Raw genomic sequence first — 21,340 nt, forward strand, 5'->3', positions numbered from 1 at the left:
CTAACATATTTAAGTTTTTCACTTGTGAAAAACCTGTTAGTTTATATTCCGTTGCAAGTTTAGATCAACGGTAAAAGAGGACGAATTTTTGTAAAAACGTTTATTCACCCCTTTATACGACATCATTGTCCTTTCACCCATGCACTACCTCCATACCACCTCCTTGTTGTCGTCCCCGATGCCACTAATGAATCCTTATTCCTTCCTCTTCAATGGTTCTGTTCCCCCATTGGACGCTCGACACGCCCAACTCCTTCCATGCCGCCTTTTGCCGAGGCGAGTTGCCCCACCCACCATGAAGTAATGATTCACTTGAGTCTCTCCTCCTTTTACTCAGGACTCTCTACTGGAGTGGGGATCCATCTGGGCTTGAATGGGTTCTACATTTCCCGGTAAGGAAGCCCTAGCTTGCTTGGATTGCAAGAGTGACTTTTATTCTGCAAGTTATTTATTTTTTGCAACTGTAAGCAACCAAACTGAGATCTTTCATGCTGCAATCAGAGGCGGATGCACCACTAAGGCGAGCTCGGCCGGCTGCACGAGGTGCCCGAGGTGGAACCGTCCGCCCCTTGTTGGATTTCTTGGTCTGGCTCTCTCCGAGAAGAAGGCATTTGTTGGGCCGGCTGCCCAGGCCGCACAATTATAGGCCTGTTGCCTGCATTATTTGTTGGGCCGGCCGTCCGGTCCGCACTGGCCGCCCGCGTCCGGTCCCTAAAGCCCACGAAGGAAAGAGAAATCGCACCCGACTCCATCCGCTCGACCAGGACGGCGCTCGACCGCTCTCTCTAACCCTAACGGCGGCGGGCCGGCAGGCAAGCAAGCACGCGGCGGACCGCGGACGCGCCTCGAGTCCAGGCCAGCGGCGCATCGTGTCCATCCCTGTGGTCTCCGAGAGCGTGGCGGACTGGGGCCACCCGCCGCCGGAGAAGCGCGCCGCGTTCTGGGCGAGTCGGCGTGGAGAGGCGCCGCGTTCTGGGCGTCGAGTTCAAGGTATGCGACTTGTCGATCGATCCCTATTCTCTGCATCTTGTTTGATATCTGGAGGATTAGAAGTTTAGAACGACTTGAGTTGCTTCGTGATTCACCGACTTGTGTGTATAGACGATTTAGTGGTTCTTTTGCTTAGTTTGTTTTGACAGATCTGCTCGGAGATGTTGGGTGCTTTTCTGATTGAAACCAGCGTATTTGTTTGATGGAAACAATCTTCAGCAGAACTGAATCCGAAAGATAATAAGTTTGGTTTGCCGTATTAGTCTGTTCACCTTTGACATCTGTTATGATTAGTTTAGTTTCTGTATCTGCTTTGATTGTGTCGTCGTTTTGGCTGCTTCACATGCTTGAAGCTGGAAATCCAATATCTAAAGTATGTCCGGAAGGAACTGAAAAGCATTCAAAATCCATTGCGCGCTCTTCTCACAATATGACAGCTGAACAGCCTGAAAGAGTGACACTTTTAGGATAAATCCTTATCTGTCATTGCAAACTCCTTAGATCCTGGATATGTCACTGCAAACATGCATATCCCCTCAGTATCATCTTTCTTAAATTTTATGCCTGCCCATGCCATTGAGAAATTTCAGTATTTGCCACCCAATTCGCGTGCCTCTCTGGAATTGCCATCCAATTCGTGTGACTTTCAGAATATAACACCGGAAACGCGAATTTTTTCAGAATATGACATCCGCGCCAACACCTTTGGCGCGGAGGTGCTCTCTCCACCGGGCCAGACCATTATACCCCTGTGTACTGTGTAATACCCGCGCCAATGACGTTGGCGCGGACCCTCCCGCGCCAAACTGCTTGGCGCGGAACATTCTCTGTAGGAACAAGTTCTTCACAGCATTCTCGAACACATAGAGGTTCCGCGCCAAGCAGTTTGGCGCGGGAGGGTCCGCGCCAACGTCATTGGCGCGGGTATTACACAGTACACAGGGGTATAATGGTCTGGTCCGGTGGAGAGAGCACCTCCGCGCCAAAGGTGTTGGCGCGGATGTCATATTCTGAAAAAATTCACGTGCCCGGTGTTATATTCTGAAAGTCACACGAATTGGATGGCAATTCCAGAGAGGCACGCGAACTGGGTGGCAAATACTGAAATTTCTCCATGCCCCATTGTTGACCAATTCCATTGGTCAAGTCATCGTAGATGTGCAAAAAGATCATTGGTCCTGGATCCGACCTAGCTCAAATTTGATCCTGGATCCGCCACTAGCTGCGATAGATACTCCAATATATTCATCCAGCCAGCTAGCCAGCCAGTTTGTTGCGGATTTGTTTTCTTCGTGTTGTAGTATAGCAGTGTATTTTTTCCAATCTTTTTGGGGGTTCAACTGACCCTGATCCTGCGTTAGGATGGGTATCTTCCAGGGCAGTGGCAATGGATTATCAGTTGGAATTTCTTCCTTTAGCTGTTGTTGGTAGTTCTAGCTCCTAGCTGTCCAGAAATCTAGAGCTCTGACGGGCCAGAGATTTTTTCATTCACCATATGCAAAGGAATGCCTTGTCCAACGAGCACATAGGATAACTCGGGATGTACATCACATTTCTTGTGTAGTTTTTCCATCAAGCAACAGGCAAAGGTTAATGCATCTTATGTATGCTAGAAATTTTGGGGCATATATTGCTTTCTTACTGAACACCTATTGGAGTTTGGCGTCCACACACCTATTCTGAGATTACACAACAGTTGTCTGGTTCGTAGGAAGTTTTGCTCTTGTTCCAGATTGTCATGTGTCTAGTTATGCAGTGCTAGTAATGGAGAATGGTCACTGGTGAGGTGCCTGGTTTCAGGGCAAAAGTATATTGCTGCTATTTAAGTTTGTGTAGATATTGGTTATCTATTCGTGAACTTTTTGAACTCAATCAGGACTGGCTAGCCTCATAAATTGTAGATTTCTGTGAACTATCTTTTCATTGGTTGTTCGAGCATCATATACATGAGAACAGGACTTTTGGGTGGACGCCTAATACACAGTCTCTCTTTTGCAAGAACTTATTTATTATAGTTACCAAGAACATGGATAGCTTGTATATGCATTGGTAAATAAGGAAAATTGTATGGACAGCACCCATACATTTAGCTTCGGGGTTAATGGTTTGGAAGATGTATTGTTTTTCCTTGAGTCTTGACCAAGGGTGTTAGTATATTTGGTTACTAAGAAAAAAATTATATTTCATTTCATAGTGTGCATCTGAATATAACCTGAGCAATATGATACAAATACTGGTATCATGATGTGTGTACGCATGATTACTCAAATTAGTTGGAACAAGCAGAAGTCATCCCAATTGATGGGATCATCTAAAGTAGCTTGTTGTTGCCTTTAACCTGGTGTGCCAGGTCGTTTGTTTCCTTAGGAACCGATCAACCTTAATTTTGGCAGCATAGTATATAGAAGTTATAGAAAACTTATTATTGCCTTATATTATTGCATTTCACCCGGTGTGCTATATTTCTTAGAAGATTATGCTAGCTCACCCTTTACTTCTTTTGCTTTCTTATCCTGATAGCTGCTGGCCCAATTATTTTCTGCTCTCTTGGTAATGTTTATGTTTGGGCAATGTTCTTTTTAGATGTACAGCATTGTGTTTGTATTTACTGCCCTCAGGAATTTTTATGCTACATCAATGTTTTTGCCTTTGGAGTTTAATTGTGTAAATTGGGTGCTCTTCATATGCTACAGCGATTGTTCATGTACGCCTTTGAATGATGCTGACAAACTTTGAGCTGCATCATTTCTATCTGCAGGTTTAACCATTTGTGATATCCTTCTGGGGTTAGCTGCATCGCAAGGAAAATGGCAAGCAAAGCAGGTGATGATGGCAAAGAAGCCATAAACGAGCAAGTAATTGCCAATACTTACGCTAACAAGCGTACCGAAATGAACCAACTCTACACCAAGATCACAGAGCTGGAGATGGAGGTGAGTGAGCACTCTCTTGTGATTGGTGCAATCGAGCCGCTGGACCCCTCAAGGCGCTGCTACAGAATGATTGGTGGCGTCCTGGTCGAAAGGACCATCAGAGAGGTCCTGCCCGCAGTGAAGCGCAACAAGGAGGGCCTTGAAGAGGTCATCGCTCGCATGCATGAGGCGCTGGAGAGGAAGAAGAAGGAGATCACCGAGTTCGAGCTCAAGTACAAGATCAGGATCAGGAAGGCTGACAATGATGCCGAGGAAGAAGGCAGCAAGAAGGAAGGGACTGCGCAGGGAGTTCTTGTTGGTCCTGCTGGCCAGTAAAACGTATCGACAGCGACTTGCACACCCTCGTTCATGGAAAGCCAGATTACTCTTTTGCTGGATGCCACTGCTACCAGTATCTGTTTGTTGAGTGCTGTGCACATGCCGGACCAGCGATTCTGTGTAAAACCGTAAGTTATGCTAGATGAGAACCTCGTTCGATCGCTAGATGTTTTTTACGCTCCATGTTGAATCACAATTGCTGTATCCTTCATTGTTCTTCAGTTGTTATTCGTGCTCCAGAATTTTTTTTCTGTATGTTGGTGGCGCGATTCAGATTCACTTGGTTAGAATCCTTTATTTTCATCTGGGTCCTGAAACACTGCTGTGAATTTGAAATCCAAGCAACGAGTTTAGGCCATGTTTATTTTTTATTTTGATTATAGATTTTAGCTTTAAAAGTAAAAGCAAAAATAAACGATGGCGATATAAAAACTGAGTTTTAAGATCGACAAAGCAAGCTGATTTGTACTACAAAATTTCTAGATTCTTACGAAAACAAACGTAGTCTCATTTGACTGCTTTCGAACTTTATGAATTTACTTCAAATTGGATAAATTAGGAGATTTTTTTAATATTACATTTTTTACAGATATTACAGAAATAGTATCTCAAACGAGAAAAATTTAAAAATAATACCTATTTATCCTACCGTATGGCAAAATCTTGTTTTCGTCGTATCCTATGGCGAAAATGCAATTTTGGCCGTACGGTATAGTGAAAATTGGTGACGTGGCGTCGGTGGTAGCACTGAGGTGCATGGCTATAGTTATGAGATAGTTTTCATCATACGATTTGGTGAAAATTAGTTGCCGCCAAACCGTACAACGAAAAATAAATGTCATAAAACAGGAGGTTGAAAAATCCCGCAGCGTGGACCCTCCCTCATGCGTGGGCTTGTGAACCCTATCTCCTGCGTCAAATTTTTGTTCTGTTGATGAAATATTGTATCGCCTTTTTTCGCGATTGAACCTATTTTTGAAATAGAATGGAAAGATGTAAAATAAATCGTAGAATCGCTTGTCCAATAATAGAAGGTAGTTAATAGATATTACATGGTAGGCTACAGTAGTAATTGTAAAGCATAAGTTGCATAGAACCCGATACAGATGTTACATAACCTGATGAATATTACATATAACATGGAGTTTTTCGTCGTAGTGCGAATATACTCTAACTATAAAGAGGTGCCGACAACAAATATTAGCATATACGGTACGCCTAAAGAGTAACCTAACAACGTGCCGCTGTTAAACTAAACATGCCTTAGGGAATGGAAATAGGCCAGGGTACAATAGATGCTCCCTACTGAGTGCACATAGGATATTTGCCCTTTCTTTGGGTATCGGGTCCCGCCCCTTTAGCGCGATAGGTCCTCTCCTGCTTTCTTTCCCTCTCTGCTTTGCTTCACTTGCTTGAGCCGCGGTAAGCTCCTTCGCGGCGTTCCTGATGCGCTCGTCCTCCTGACGCTTCATCCGTAGTTCATCCTGATATCGCTCGTACTCTCAGCATTGGTAAGCTTCCCTCCTCCACCGCATCTCCATGTCCACCCACCACTTCTGGTTCTCATTTTGCTCCATGTCGAACCATTGCCTGAAGTCACAGAAAGGTGGAGGGGACTGGACAAAAGAAACAAGAGGAGAGATTAGTAAGAGATTGCATAAAATTGTATGTAAAGTCCCACATGAGTGATCTATATCGCTATACCGGTGGGTACTCGTATGGCCCATGTCGAGACTTGTCATACTCGTAGTTGGCACACATGAAGAATCGTAGGTCATAGGTGTAGGATATGTCCCATGACTCGCGAAGCCTACAAGGGTCGTCACAGAAGCACATCGGTGGTTCGACTCCCTGAGGGATGAAAATCCTCTAATGTTTCTTGGATGTACTTGGTGGAGCTGAGAAAGACATTTCAGTTGAGGGGCTGAGGAAGGAGTGGTCTATCCATGGATGATAGAGGGGTCATTTATAATGGATGGGGGCTAGTGCATGGATTGAGTGCAAAGATTTGGCGGAGGTGGAGCATAGGATGTCCTGTGAAACCTGAAAAGGTTGTGGCACTGATGCGTGGCATATATTCTCTTTGTTAGCTCTTGCTTGGTGTGGTCATTTCATTCTGCAAAAATTGGGCTAGTAGTTATTGTTGCCTCAGCAAGCAAGGCAGGGAATCCAATGAAATCATTGTCCTTAGAAATAACGTCTTGGTAGATTGGTAAGCATTTATTGAAGAAAGTAAAGTACATCAAATCAAGGACCATCGTAAGCATTTGTTGCCTGTTTGTGGCTACAGCACCTAACGGAATATACACCGTCTCGTACCCTACTCGTATGCTGGTGAGCTCATCAATGCTGCTGTGTGTTGAGGTGACGCCACGCTGTCACCATTTCAGAATGGTGTAACCTATCGTTGCACCCTTTTCAGAGTGATGTGACCGCACAGTGCTGAATTGACAGAGTCGCTAAAGTAGTGCATCCAATGCATGGATTTTCTCCAAATTACATGCATGTATTTGGCCCATACACCATCGGGACTTGTTGTATGTAAATAGAACACAATCGATTTTGAACTCAAACATCTCGTGACCGCGACCCGCGTCGAGACAATGGCGTATCCTCATCCTCTTGATGGCCCCATCAATCCACTACCTCCACATCCCCATTTATATGTCCATGGCAGAGATTTCTACAGAAACCATAATGCTCTTCCTTACTCGTTTTGGCCGCCATGTAGACATGGCGATGATGCTATTGTCCAGGTTTATGAGCATTCGGTGACACAGACCGTCGCTCCTTTCATTGTGCACATTTCAGAGTACGAAGAAATAGTACTCACATTATTTCTTATTTTCTCAAAACCATTTACTTATCTCATATTTCATTTTTTTCCAAACAGATGATTGTGGATTTCAGTACTAGATTGACCCACTGATAGATCCACACATTCAAGAGTACATCCGTCACCTGCACGGAGTTATCGAGGAACTAAAGGAACAATTGAGCCAAGAGAGATGCAACAACGTCAGAAGACGTTATATCCCACCTCGCATGGCAGGTCGGAGGAACAACTGAGAGTAATTAGGATGTGTTGTAGCAGTCGACCGAAGACTTGATTTCGTATTTGATCTATACCGTGTTGTTCGTAATTGAATAAATTGTATCCCCGAGTTGTGTTGTCATTAATGTTAGTACCCTATGTGCATTGTTGTTTCGAGAATACGTAACACTTGGTATAAATATGCATCATGAAGGATATATGTAAGTTACATATGCAGTGGTAAAATCCATCACACTAACACAGTAGAATACGCTACCAGAATAAAGTAGTAGCATCGTAAGGTAGTATCATCAGAGTAACTAAACTACTCCGTAAACTAGTGGTCTAAACTAATGAAATGGAAAGCTAAACAAATGACAATTATTAATCATAAAAGCAACGAGGTTGCGGTGCTTTCAACCAACATTTTCCAGCATACAATTATGCTGAACCACTCTTGAGGCTACCCAGTGGGTCGAATGCTTCGACTTGTATGCATGAACATAAAAGCTGCATCCAGATGTTCTGCACTTGACACTGTACTTTTCTGGGCTTGAGACAACAACAAATACCTTTATGTGTGATGTCACTGCCCACCGTGCCACTGCATCCTTCATTTTAGATCGATTGGGGAACACCTGATTTAGGTGTACCATACTCCCAAGGGGAGTCATGGTTCTCCATAACTTGCATCCTCGCTTTGTCAGGCAAGTTACATTCATCCAGGATGACAGTATTAGAGTAGTCATCGTCTTCATCATCCTCATTATCACCATCATCTTCATCTACATTTATAGATTTCAATAAAGCTTCTTCCTCATGAATTGCATTACGGTCCACATTCGCGAGCTCCACAATGATTTCTTCAATTTTCTCCCCTGTATTAGCCTAACCCTCCTCAACCACTGTCGCCCGCCTATGCACAACAACCTCTGCCTCAGTTGTCTCCATTTGTTCAACTTCCTCCGTCGACACAGCATGCCCGCGTATATCCTCTTCTTCCGGTGGAGGTGCTGCACTGCTACTATCATCTGCTTCTCTTGGACATGGTTGCACCAGGATATTGAACTCAGCCTGATACCGTTTGCACCACCCCAACCATTTGAACCACTTGTCGTCCGGTGCACCGGCTTTAACTCCCAACAGACTGGATTTAACGTACGAGTCCACATGTATTGCACCGTAACAGAATAAATCTGAGGGTCAAGCTGAAAATATTGGGTGAACCACATTTTCATCTTCTTCATCCTTGCACCCTCAGGGTTTGGGTGCTCAAGAATGGTAAATGAAAAACTGCTCAAATCAACACCTGCTGGACTGTTACGGATTTGACCATTTCCATAGAATATTCTAAGCTTTATAGAGTTTGACATAACTGTCACTAAAAAATATATCAATTATAAACAAAAATCAATTACATTCATACATTACGACTACCTTAAAATTGACAAACGCAATGCACATGCTGACCCAACGTTGCTTGTCCTATAATGAAAAGTATTATAGTCTTCGTGCCTAAATTATAATCCATATTACTGTTCTAAATCTATGTCGAGGATATCATTATTAAATAAATATATTACTAGCACCAACAAATTTAATATAATTAATTCGCAACAACTTACTAATTAATACCATTTGATATTAGGAATCTTGCGATTTTTCAAACATATAATGTTCATTGAATTTTAAAATTTTAAAACAAATACTTCGGTGCTGCATTGCTTTTTGGATACTCAATTTATTTTATTGCTTTCTGTTGCAAACCACTAGTTCTAAGTTACAAATAATTCAATAAATACCGTACCTTAGTGTAACGCATAATAATACAATCCTACAATATAATCTTACATATATCATATTAACTAGAGTACCGATATTTACTTTTTGCACGTACATAAATTCTATTTTCTTAACCTAATACTACAATAATTGATACACAAATTCTACTAAAATAAATATTTACAAACGCCACATTATTTTGCTAGTCTCTAAATCAATCTAAATGCAAATAGATCGATAGACATACATCTAAAAACATAATAAAAAGAAAAAAAATTACCTCAACGCTTCTTCTTCTTCTTCCTCCTCCTCCTTCTCCTACCTCCTCCCTTCTTCCTCCTCTCTTCTTCCTCTTTTCTCTTCTCTCTTCTCCTCTCCGCTCGCGTGCTCCTCTCTACGCGGTCGCAACCAAGATGACGCAGATTGAAATGAGACGGTGCGGCATCCTGGCCGTGGTTATATCCGCATTTTTTGCCGAACAGGACGGCAAAAATACAGTATTTACCGTACTGTTTGGCGAAAACTAATTTTCGCCAAACCGTACGGCGAAAACTGCCTCGTAACTGCAGCCATGCACCCCTGTACTGCTGCCGGTGCCACGTTAGCAATTTTCGTCGTACGGTACGACGAAAACAAGATTTCGCCATACAGTAGGGTGAATATGTATTATTTTTAAAATTTCCTCATTTTTGGTACTATTTTGGAAATATTCGTACAAAATTGTAATCTCTACTACTTAAAAAGTCTCCAATGAATTCGTTCGTCCACCTCACTCCTTCGTCCTCCCGCACCATCGTCTGCTCACCCTGCTCTTCATCCTGCTCTTTCTCCCCCCCCCACACACACATCTTCCTCCGCCTGCCCGGATTCTTCATCAGATTGCGCATCGTGCGTTGTCCGCTCCCCTTCTGCGTCAGAAATGCCCCTTCATTCCCCATCTGTGCGTGTTGCTCCTGATTCTCCCGCATTGCTCACGTCCTCCTCCTCCTCCTTACTCACCAGTCGCCACCAACACATTCACCCTAATGCACCGGCATCCTCACTCCCAACCCACTCGTTGTGCGGCGCCAGATCCACATCGGGACGAGCTCGAGCCACGGTCACACGCAGTGCAGCGCCAGATCCAAGGTGGCTGGGCGAGCTCCCCCTCAGGCAGCGGGGGCGGGGAGGGCTGCCTCTACCACCTGCTCCGCTAACCCACTCCTCCTTGGCTTCCCTATTGATGCCGCTAGCCTCGGTGCGCTCCTCTCCACCTACGCCACTGGGAATTCCTCCATCGCCACCGTCGAGGTCGTCACCCTCTCCGTTGATGCCTGCCGAGGTGAGCGATTCAGGCCCCCTGTTCCATCCTCTCTCGTTTCAAATTCCTCTTCTTTGGCGCCTCCTCGTCGACAGTCCCCGACCGCTCTAAGGTCTTCTAGGCCAGGACTATCAAGGCGCCCATGGATAGTTTGGGCATGCGGAGGTTCGTCGTGGTTAGCGTTAGCTACGACCACTTCGTGGGGTACCAGATGGCGGCCATGTACATGGAGTCCGTGGAGCGTGTTCATAGGCGTGTGCATCGAGGACGTAGACCTTGCCACTCGCCTGTTCCTCATCACCCGCGTCGAGGAGGCTGCCAGAGGACGTGTGGCGGCTCGTGAAGTTCTCCTTCATTCGGCCACCACCCATCATGCCCTCCGGCTTCCGCAAGAACTACATCAACGTTAGCTACCTCCTCTCTTGTTAATCCCTTTGTTAATTTTATTTTTCTTTTGACTTTGCTTAATTGCATAGTTACGATTCCATCTTGATGACCGCATCAGGTGATGGGCTCAGATCGTATTCAGGAGAAGGCCGAGCTTTTGCATGCTCTGATCAATGATAGGAAGCTATCAGATCTTCCAAAGATAAGCCAGGTAGTTTCTCATCACAGGCAGCTCCGAAAACCTTGTAATTAAGTTAAATACCGGCAAACAAGTGGGGAACTTTATTAACAATATGATTGCTCAATCATTGATGGTGTTCTTGGCTCAAGTATGCAGCCAACACTGATCATTTTGGAGGGGGGGGGGGGCAGGATCAAGTTTTCCCGATGGAGCTGGTGGCATGTCGCATAGGTTGGAGAGGTCAGTTTGGTGCTTCCCTTCTGACTCTCTGGTCCAGAATGACAGGTTCATGTACCAAGCACATTATCTATTGCTAAATTGTATTGCAATACTCTATAGGCATCTTGAGGAGAATTCTAGATTAAGTAGTTGTAAAGAATGCCGGGCATGCGACCAATCTAGAAAAGTCCAAAGAGATGTGCAATAACATCATCAAATATCTCCAAGAACCGTTTTCAAACGCGTCAATTTGGGGAAAGTTAGTCATTGGTTGTTCAGCTTCCAACTAATAATGATCAAAATAATTTACAAAACTATACACAAACTGGTTCGCGCCACCCAGCATGATAAGTATACATATTTGTTCATGAAGTTCGATTCATTTAAGTAATTTAATTGAATTGTTATGTATATGATCAGAAGTTATGAAATATATTATGGAATTTGATATTGGAAGTTCCAAAGTTCATGTTATTGTTTTGATATTGGAGTTTTTCCATAGAATTATTTCCTTATAATCACTTAGTTTTTTTAGGAAATTAATTATGAATGGCTTATCACTACACACTTTTTTTTTAAGTTCATCCTCACATTCTGAACTACAATTACAAATTACACTAACTTTTTTTCTTTAGACAATAGATATTTTTTTTGCAGGATAAAGACATCATTGCAAACACCAGTTTACTATCTTAACTGTTGTTCTTGCTTCCTGTTTTGTTATACAGTTTTATTTTTCGAAGTGTAAGATGTATAGAACTTCGAGTATTTTGCTTAAGCCTCATGTAGACCATCAATATGATGCAGTATATAAATGGCGGTGAATGATGAATTGAGACAAAAAAATACTTTGCTTTTATTGTAGATCTATCATAACAAAAGTTTTTCTGCCTGCAGTGCTTACGATTTTATATAAGGACTATTTAATTATTATATTACTATTTCCTCGTCAACTGTTGCTAATACTATTGTATATTTGTTTAAAGATTTCGTACTATATTGATAACCACAATGGGAAACTGAGCTATGAATTTTCTAAACATAGCTGTTGAATGTGCTTTTGGTTGGATTTTTTTGTCTGTTTTGCAGAAATGCGAGGAGGATGACAAGCTGCAAAGGGGAGTAGTGATGGATTTCAATAGCCTGGCAGAATAATGGGTATATTTGCATCAAAAATCAATAGACTGACCATTAGAGCATAATGGATATTGCATTGAGTTTTTTTTTTGGGTTTAGTTAGCTCCGAGGGTATCTATGCTGGAATGATGGTTGTTTGTAATATTAGCTTGGAGTATTATTTTTATTTGATAATGAGAGTATGTGAGCTATCAAAATAGTAGTGCTACTTTGGTCGAAGCATTCACTATTTTGCGCACGTGTGTTCTTTCATTTATTTTTTAATAAACAATCTGTTCCTTTATTTGGAATCTGTTTGTGCAAGAAATACTCAACCATAAGCTTCGACATTACTCTGATATCATTGCACGTCTGATGTGACCACTCTGACTTTCTTTATCTCGTTGGCTAGCAATTTCTTGTTATTTTTTATATCTAAGTACCAGCTGGATTAATACTTGCAATGTTATTTTATATCCATTCCGGTTATAATGCACAAGCATGCAACTAGTATTAAAGAAACCTAAACCCCCTTAAATTGCACTGAAATTTTGGAAATTTAATAACTTCTCGCTAATTTTCCAAAAATAAAAAAAAACTTTGCGCACGCTGATCCGGTGCCCGGCCGATCTCGGCGTCCGGCTCAACGCAAAACACTCGCGGTCTCGCGGACCTGAAGAAACCCTAGAGAAAACCCCGAAGCACGAGATGGCCCCAGGCGGTGAGGGCAAGCCGAACCCGAGCGGCGGCGCCAAGGGTGTGAGGAAGCGCAAGTTTCTCCCCCACGGGAAGCCGGTACGGAAGGGCGCGTATCCGTTGCGCCCCGGCGTGCAGGGCTTCTTCATCACCTGCGACCGCGGCCGCGAGCGCCAGGCCACCCGAGAGGCCATCTCCCTCCTCGACTCCGTAAGCCACTCCCGAAACTTCGCTGCCCCTTATGTAGTTGTCTGCCCTCTTGTCTTAGGGCCGGCGCAGGCGACGTACTCTAGGTGTTTGTCGCATTGCCCACGCCAGCCCTGGTCTGGTTGAGGGCGTTGTGGCTTGCCGGCTAGCCGCGGACTCGCTGGTGGTCTCTCGGCGGACGAGTCTGGGCCGGTGCTTAATTAAATTGCTTGTGATTAGGCGATGTTATGGGCGTGCGTTTTGCTTCAAGTTACAAATTGCAGTGGTATTCCGTGTTCAGTGTAATTGTTCTGAAATGAGAAAAGTGAACGATTTTGGAAATCGATAGCCTCAGGCCCTCAGCCCTCTGCATTTTGGCTTGTATGTTGACTGCATCGAATATTCATGGTTATAGAATGTGCAGGGTGTGATGAGCATGCTTTCACAAAAGAGGGTTATGCTTAGTTCATACAGCAGTTGTGAGTTATGCAATGCGATGTCATTGCTGCCGTTTATGCTCTGTTACTGTACATTTGTTGCTACAGTGAAACTGAGGCTACTTTGTTAGTTGCTTTATATGGTTTTTGGACCCTCGCTAATGTGCTTTTGGGCAGGACTGCATTTCCTCATTATGCTATATGCTCCATTGTTGGACTTGCAGTTCTATGAAGACCTAGTGGATGGGAAAGGATCGGGTGAGATGTCCAAAAACATTCCTGACAAACCACTGAACAAAAAGATAAAGTTTGAGGACTCTGATTCCTCAGATGATGAGGATGAAGACCATTCTGGTGAGGAAGCCAATAATGGGAATGCCACGGAGAAAGGGGAAACCACACCATCTGAGCAGCAACAAGAGGAGCTTGGTACCTCTGGAATTGTCACCAAGGACAACGAGGAACAAGTAGACAATGCCAATGAATCAAAACCAAAGAAGCCGCGTGTAGAAGATTCTCCAGTTTCTGAACAGACAGAACAAAAAGAGTCCACTGATAAACCAAAGGAGTCTGCTGATAAACCAAAAGAGTCCAATGACAAAAACATTGATGATTTAATTGATGAGGACTTGAAAGAACTAGGGGACAGGAAAAAGGTCAGTTTGCTTTCTGGATATAATTACAGTTTTATATATATAGTACAGTGCTCATATCTGTATGGAGTAATAATATCTGTACAAAACAGTAATCTGAAAATTGTGCACTAGGAGAACTATATTTCAAGTATTTTCAGAAGGACTAAAGCAAGAAATACTCTAATAGTTGAGGACTTGTTCGTGCAATTTGTTTTTTGTAAAAGTTTTATAAGTAGCACTGGATTCATAGCTCCGAAGCAGTTTTATTGGATGGTGGATAAAAGGAGCATCCATGGGGACTTAGCCATACTATGAATTTCTGCACTCCGACACATACTTTCCCCCTCATCACACAAATTTTTGACTTTTTGCTGCAGATTGAAAACGTTAATGAACCCTAGAATAGGGAAAAGGTATATGTACTAAAACTTTTGTACAAACGCTCTACAAATGCTGACGTGGTAAATCATGATTTGCCTCAACTTCCCAATGAATAAATCTAATGGATGGGAGATCCGTTTGTTTTATAAGGAAATTTTAAATACGTTTACCACTGCTCCCTAGAATATTGAAATAAGTGCTCTCCTTATATGTACAAAATAATGTACCATGCTTTTGCTCATATAATAAATTTAGGATTTTTCATGTTTTAGATAAAAGGTTTCAGCCACTAACTAGGTTCGGCGGTCCTATTTTATTTTATTGTTCATTCATTATTACTTGTTCCTTTCTTGCTACAATATCACTGGGAACTTATACATAACTTCATTTAAGCAAAAAAAAATTGTGGGCAGAAATCATATAAGAAATCAGACTAATTTGATGGGTGAGATTTGTATGATACCTCACTTATTTTAGCAACGATTTGCATGAACTTGGAGCTGAGGCTTATCCAGAGTCTTACCTATTGTTTTTTTCAGTTCTATTGGAAATCGTTCTAGAGGAAACCCTTTAATATGCAAAAACCAACATAAACGGACTGATCCTAACATCCATTATTTTTTATCTACTATGGTTTGTATACTGTATGATCAAAATCATTCTACATTGAACAGAGGCTCTTTGCAAGCCTTGATTCAGGTTGCAATGCTTGTATTTTCATTCAAATGCACAAAAGAGCTGGAGACCCTGGTCCAGCTGAGATCGTACAAAACATGATGTCATCCGCTGCTTCAACTCGTAAACATATGTCGAGGTTCAGATTTGGTGCTATTGCTATCTATCTTCCCCTGTGCCCCTAAGTCTCATTTTAAGATGTTATTTCTTTGATGATATGAATTATTCAATTGTTCTCTTCCTTATAGTAGTCCATTTTGAATGCACGCTAGATTTATTCTGAGGTTTTTGCCTGCTGAGGTGGCATGTTATGCATCAGAGGAGGAAATAACAAGAGCAATTGGTCCCCTTGTTGAAAAGTACTTCCCAAAAGAATGCCCTTCGGGGCATAAGGCAAGTTGCTAAGCTGTTTTCTGCATCATACTCCATGTGATCCTTTGGCTTGGCAGGGATGGTCTGGTGAAAGAACATATGACATAGCAGCAAGACTACTTAATGAGAATTTTTCTGCAGTAACTGATTGTCAGAGTCTTTACAGTATTTAGTTTTTAAGTCTTTTGCAATTCATCATATGAATAGTAAGGCCAAATTTCACCTTGTATTATTAGTCATATAATGCTTTTCAACCTACAATGTCTAACCATTTTAGAGTAAACTAGCTACGATTTATGCTCATGTACAGTACTAGTATCAAGTGTTCTGTTCAATTTATTTATAAAGGGAATGGTAGAGGTTATGGGTAGGTTAAGATGGATTTGGACTTCATTGAAACAGTTTAACCCATGATCAGATCTGTTCTTTCATCAACGAACCAAAAGCGGTGTTCATTATGCTGTGTGAATGCTGCTCTTAGAAAATTGTGGCTCTAGTTGTGTAAATAAGTTCATAAATGCCATTCATCATCCATCTAAATGTTCCAGCAATATTTCACTGTGCTTTCTTCAGCCAAGAAAGTGCATGACAGACTATAACGCCCATAATCCATACTTCCTAAGCAAGTCAATGCAGGCAGTTTTAATAACAGACACCAGTGTAGTATAATGTTTTGGACATTATTTTATACAACACAAAAGAACGCAAACATGAGTCTTTGTTGTTCGCTACCCAGAATTCTTATGTGGATCTCTTAATCTTGCAGTTTGCTGTGTTATATGAAGCTAGATCAAACACCGGAATCGATAGAATGAAAATCATAAATGCAGTAGCGAAATCTGTACCTCAGCCTCACAAAGTTGACCTGAACAAGCCAGACAAGACTATCATTGTCCAGATTGCAAAGGTAAATGTTTTCATTTGTTATACAGTTGGAATGGTACATTATGCCTTGTTCTAGTGCTAGAAGATACGGCGATATGTATATGTTGAACAGTTGCTAATTTTACTTCTGGTTTTATTAGTATACCTCATTAACTTTTGAATTTTGAAATATTACCCTTTGTCTGTGTATAGCATACAATATTAGTCCTTCTATTACCAATCATTTCAATTTTTCCTAGTTCCAAACAAAATTTGTGATCAGACACTGCTAAAAATTTGTGCACCTTAGGTTTTATCCCAGAGATTTAGAAATATTTCTTGGAAGTAATTAATTCCATTAGAATATTTGGGGGTACAAACTCCACATGTATTTCTTCTAGTCCCCTTGTTTTTAGCTGCACATGGTGGTGTGCAGACCCTACTGGCCAATTCTACTCTATCCAGATAAGTTAATAAGGACACAAAGTGCTTTTAGACTGAGTTATAGGGGCATGCCAGCTCCAACCATTTTGATTCAGATTTGAAAAATCTGACCATGATTTTCATGTACTTATTGTTTAACAGGCTAATGCTATAATACCAACCTTACTAAACTTTTGAATTAGTTGCTCGGTCACATCTTACTTATCTGTAGTGGTGACTAATGTTGGTCCCACTGAGAGCAGAAGAGCACCCACCTCGATCCCATTTAATGCACCCACCTTGATCTGATTTAATTAGTAGTACAGAAACCGTTGTGCATGTGGCAACAACTCCTGTAGTATTTGCAATGCCCAATAGACAGGGGAACTATTCTTATAACTTCTGTCCCTTTTCTCTTTATGGTTGCTGCAGAATTGACACTGATGTAATGTGTAACCACTCTTACTTGAAAAATTGAGGATGGCAGGGTGCTCTAGTTTGTCATTTAGAAATGACCATACGCTGCTCCTTGATGTGGGGACACGCCTATAGCAAGTAAACATGGTAGCTTGATCACTAGACGCAATGACCAAATTTTGAATTATAGATCATAGTTTAGGTCGATTTCTTTTCATCACCCTAATTACGTCCTATAAACCTAAAAGCTTGGTTTACAATTCTTATGCTTTCCACCCTTTTACTCTGAAGTAGCTAACATGCCTGTTGCCTATGGATGTTGCTTGTATAACGTGAGTGAACACATGGACTTCCTGTCATTGTCTTAAATATCTTATCATCCCATTTTCCAAGTCCTTGATGACCCCATGCGGCATGTATCAGCTGCAGCAATCATGTACTTTCTCTGTTCTGGCGGAAGACACGAGGAGCATCATGCACTGAATAATTCACGCCAAAATGATCCAAATTTACTAACTTGTTGTGTCCGAAATGTCCTGTCATTGCATTGTCCAAATGTGCATGATCCATGTATTAGCTGCACCGATTATGTACTTGCAGTTATCTGGATAAGATACCGAGAGCATCATGCACTCATGACTCATGCCAATAGTACTTTCTTTCTTACCTTATTATTCTGTTCTGCATGGTTCATCTATCCATACCTACATGCCGGAATGAATTTTATTGGAGCTGGTCATGGTTCAATTTTTTATGGACTATCCTGTTTGAATTATGAGCAGACCATATGCCTGATTGGAGTCGTTGAAAGATACAAAGAGCTCGCGAAGTTCAACCTAAGGCAGCTGACCTCATCAGAAAGAGCGGAAGATATAGCGGTAAATGCCTGATTTCAGGGCAACCGAAAGAGCGGCCGATCTAGCTGCTGACCATGCTTATGGTTCACACAGGCTCACCAACGATGTAAAATCTATTTTTGGCAGCTTATTTTTCTGAACTTTTTCTAAAGGACTATTTTTGAACGTGGAGAGCTACTGTGATCAGTTGAATAGATTTGGTGCAAAGCTCTGGCATCTACATGGGATGCATGCTTTTTCGCCATGTTATGCTTTGTTGGCCTTGTTGAAACATGAAGGTTAAACTCAAAGCCTGGAATTCTTAATTTGAGAAGTGACCATTTTTCGTTCAGGCTGTTTAGAGAACCAATTATTCTTTTTTTTTGGTGTGTACGAAATATCTTTCTTTTTGGTCCTCCATCCTTGAAAACCCTTTCAGAAGTCAGTCAGATGCTGCCGCCAAATTAATTTGGCCCGCACTGGGAGTCAAACGCCTCTGCCCAAAATCCAAATCCACCAGCTCAAACCTACTGCCGATGCAACGACCACATCCTAGTCCACCATGCTTCGGAGCTCGGAACTGACAGGACGACGAGGAACAGGTCGTACCGACGGCGGCGGCTGCGACGGCCGGCCGGGCATTGATGGCTGCCGCGTTGGTCCATATGGCCGGCCATCTGCATTTTTTGACTGGCAAGGCCGGTGACGCTTGCAGGACCCGAGGTAGGGTTGCTACTTCTTAAAATGGTGGCTTAAAGCTTCAAATCGGGGGGGGGGGGGGGGGGGAGCCTTGATTTTGTTTGGATAAATACCAATTCCTATCGCCACTAAAGAGATCATATTAAAAGGTCTTGCCTTACATTATTTCTTGAAAAACTCATGAAAGTAAATACTGGGTCCGTGTGTTGGCACATACATGTAGCTAATATTAATACTGTTGCGAGCCTAGTACAGTTAATTTTAATTAGATTCAAAGCTTGAACACATATTATATGGCTAGACCTGTTTCGATGGTACCACTTACGATTGATTAATCGACTCTTGTTGTCGCCACAATCATTTTCTATTTCGATGGGAGCGAGCATGGTCGCCGGCGTGGATCCCCTACGGTACGAACCCTATCTCCATCCATCATGAGTTAACGACTTATTTGGTATAACTTAATCTTTAAGAATTTTTAAAACTAGTCATCTCTAACCTTAGAAATTTTTGAAGCTGAAGTTATGGATAATTGATAATATTTGATTGAGCCACATTATTCTTATTTTAAACTAAAAATAGAAGTTTAAACTATATTATTTTATTTCATAAATTTCAAATCCTATACAAATCTCGAAACTAAACTCTTAAACAACCTCTAAATAGCATGAACAACTTAAATTTTATACATACCGAGGACGCATTCTTTCGGCCCTTAAGCTACTCCTCGGATAGACCAACAAGCTCTGCAACTTTTCCTTATGCTCTCAGCTCACGTGTGGCCGTGTGGGGCACACAGAATGGCACACATCAGAGCAGCATCGACCGATTCGGTGGGGGAATTGAACGCCGTGCGCGTGCGGTGCTGGTCCCGGCCGGAGCAGCCCGTCCCTGGCCTGCGTCGCTGTCACGTCAGGCCGGCCAGATCCAGCGTGCCCGGCCGGAGAAGCTGCAGGGTGAAGCGAGCACGGGTCGGTTCACAGCTTCCTTCCTCGATTCCAAAAATGGGTACTACTACTTGAGAAGGACCTGGCATGGAGTATGAGAATTTACAAGGAATGAGAAACATGGGTCGGTTCACAGCTTCCTTGATTCCAAACATGGGTACTACTACTTGAGAAGGACCTGGCATGGAGTATATAAACAAGTAGTTTATATAGAATATGATTGGTTGTCTATATCAATAGACCTTGTTATATATCATTCTAGTCTGTATGAGTAGGTGTAATTATACACCTACAGTCTAGCTCAGGAGAGAAGTTTAATTCGAGCTTTCCTCCATAGTTTGGTCGGATGGATGCAACAGTCTGTACCATTTATATAGACGAATCTATTTATCAGTGTCATAAAATTATTTCTATGTTAACAACTAATCATAGTCTCAGCTTTTACATCCATTCATACGATCTCAGATTCAGTCAACTAAATAAAAATTTAACTCAACATATTCAGACAAATACAACCAAATAAATACTCTTATATCCGCTCAACCTATATATACAGTTTATACGGGTAATTTGAACCAATCGCACCCATAACCAATGGAGTACTATCTCTATCTATCTGTCAGCAGTAGCATTTTCCATTCTGAACAATCTTCCACAACTTGCGTGCCTGCTCGTCGCATCGCAGACAAGCTGAGGCAAAAGTACCATACACTAATGGTGGCCATCTCATTTTTCTGATGAGATGGTCCGGCGAAGTATGACAACAAGGTAAAACATGGTTGTTGCTATACCGATAAAATTCATCACCTAAACGGATGGCACCTTTTTTTCTCCCTTAGACCAACTCTAAGACCAAGCCCAAGGAAATCTCTTCATGAGCAGATTCCTGTTGTGAAGGGATTTTCGTTCCCTTCAGCGCTCCCAACGGTTTCCCTTTACGGTTTTCTTCACGACAGGATTCCCAGGGTCATTCCCTTCAGGACGGGATTCTCTCTCCGTTCCTTTCGCGATTCCTCTCGAAGGGAAGCTGTTGGAGATGAGAGAAAATAAAGGGAATGGGAACGGAGAAGTGAATAGAAAAGGGAACGAAATGAAGGGAATATGGTTAATGATAGTCTAACATAGATAGCATACATAGATAGTATCTTTACTTTTTCTTCCTGCTATAGTAAAATGCTTCTCCCTTCACACCGTATTCCGTTCTAAATCAACTTTTCTGCTGCTACAGTACTACCGTCGGGATGGAGTAGCCGACAAAATTGCTACCTACTATAGCATGCCTCATCACTGTGCACTGAGTATGTATGTGGGTCCGGGGGAGGAGAAGAGTAATAAAAGGTAGAAAATATGATGTCTGTTAGAAATAAAAAAAATAGGGGATATTGTAATAGTATTAGAGAATAATGTAATAGTGTTATAGGGTGTGGATTTTTAGAGTTTTTGTTGGAGATGATCTTATTTATAACCGATCTGTTTACACCGTGAAGATATGTCGCCTAGAGCGTGATCCTA

General features: G+C 42.2%; 2 protein-coding genes and 1 pseudogene across 2 annotated transcripts; all 3 read left to right on the forward strand.

Moving 5' to 3' along the window:
* The first annotated feature begins 735 nt into the window (after positions 1-735).
* LOC133887124 (prefoldin subunit 2-like) lies at positions 736-4,544 on the forward strand. The gene is made up of 2 exons (XM_062327047.1): positions 736-990; positions 3,749-4,544. Exon 2 carries the CDS (start codon positions 3,798-3,800, stop codon positions 4,236-4,238), a length of 441 nt encoding a protein of 146 aa, XP_062183031.1. The 5' UTR covers positions 736-990; positions 3,749-3,797; the 3' UTR covers positions 4,239-4,544.
* A 4,926-nt stretch (positions 4,545-9,470) lies between these two features.
* On the forward strand, positions 9,471-12,270 carry LOC133886446 (uncharacterized; annotated as a pseudogene).
* A 578-nt stretch (positions 12,271-12,848) lies between these two features.
* LOC133886907 (uncharacterized) lies at positions 12,849-18,534 on the forward strand. The gene is made up of 6 exons (XM_062326820.1): positions 12,849-13,166; positions 13,804-14,235; positions 15,270-15,409; positions 15,543-15,663; positions 16,409-16,549; positions 18,129-18,534. Exons 1-6 carry the CDS (start codon positions 12,969-12,971, stop codon positions 18,234-18,236), a joined length of 1,140 nt encoding a protein of 379 aa, XP_062182804.1. The 5' UTR covers positions 12,849-12,968; the 3' UTR covers positions 18,237-18,534.
* Positions 18,535-21,340: the final 2,806 nt, after the last annotated feature.

Source organism: Phragmites australis, chromosome 12, assembly GCF_958298935.1.
Source record: "Phragmites australis chromosome 12, lpPhrAust1.1, whole genome shotgun sequence".
NCBI lineage: Eukaryota > Viridiplantae > Streptophyta > Magnoliopsida > Poales > Poaceae > Phragmites > Phragmites australis.

Excerpts from the sequence above, each read along its gene's own strand:
- LOC133887124 (XM_062327047.1), top strand. The coding sequence starts at position 3,798 with ATGGCAAGCAAAGCAGGTGATGATGGCAAAGAAGCCATAAACGAGCAA.
- LOC133886907 (XM_062326820.1), top strand. The coding sequence starts at position 12,969 with ATGGCCCCAGGCGGTGAGGGCAAGCCGAACCCGAGCGGCGGCGCCAAG. Across the intron at positions 13,167-13,803 it reads CCATCTCCCTCCTCGACTCC|TTCTATGAAGACCTAGTGGA; the intron begins GTAAGCCACTCC and ends TTGGACTTGCAG. Across the intron at positions 15,410-15,542 it reads ACTCGTAAACATATGTCGAG|ATTTATTCTGAGGTTTTTGC; the intron begins GTTCAGATTTGG and ends AATGCACGCTAG.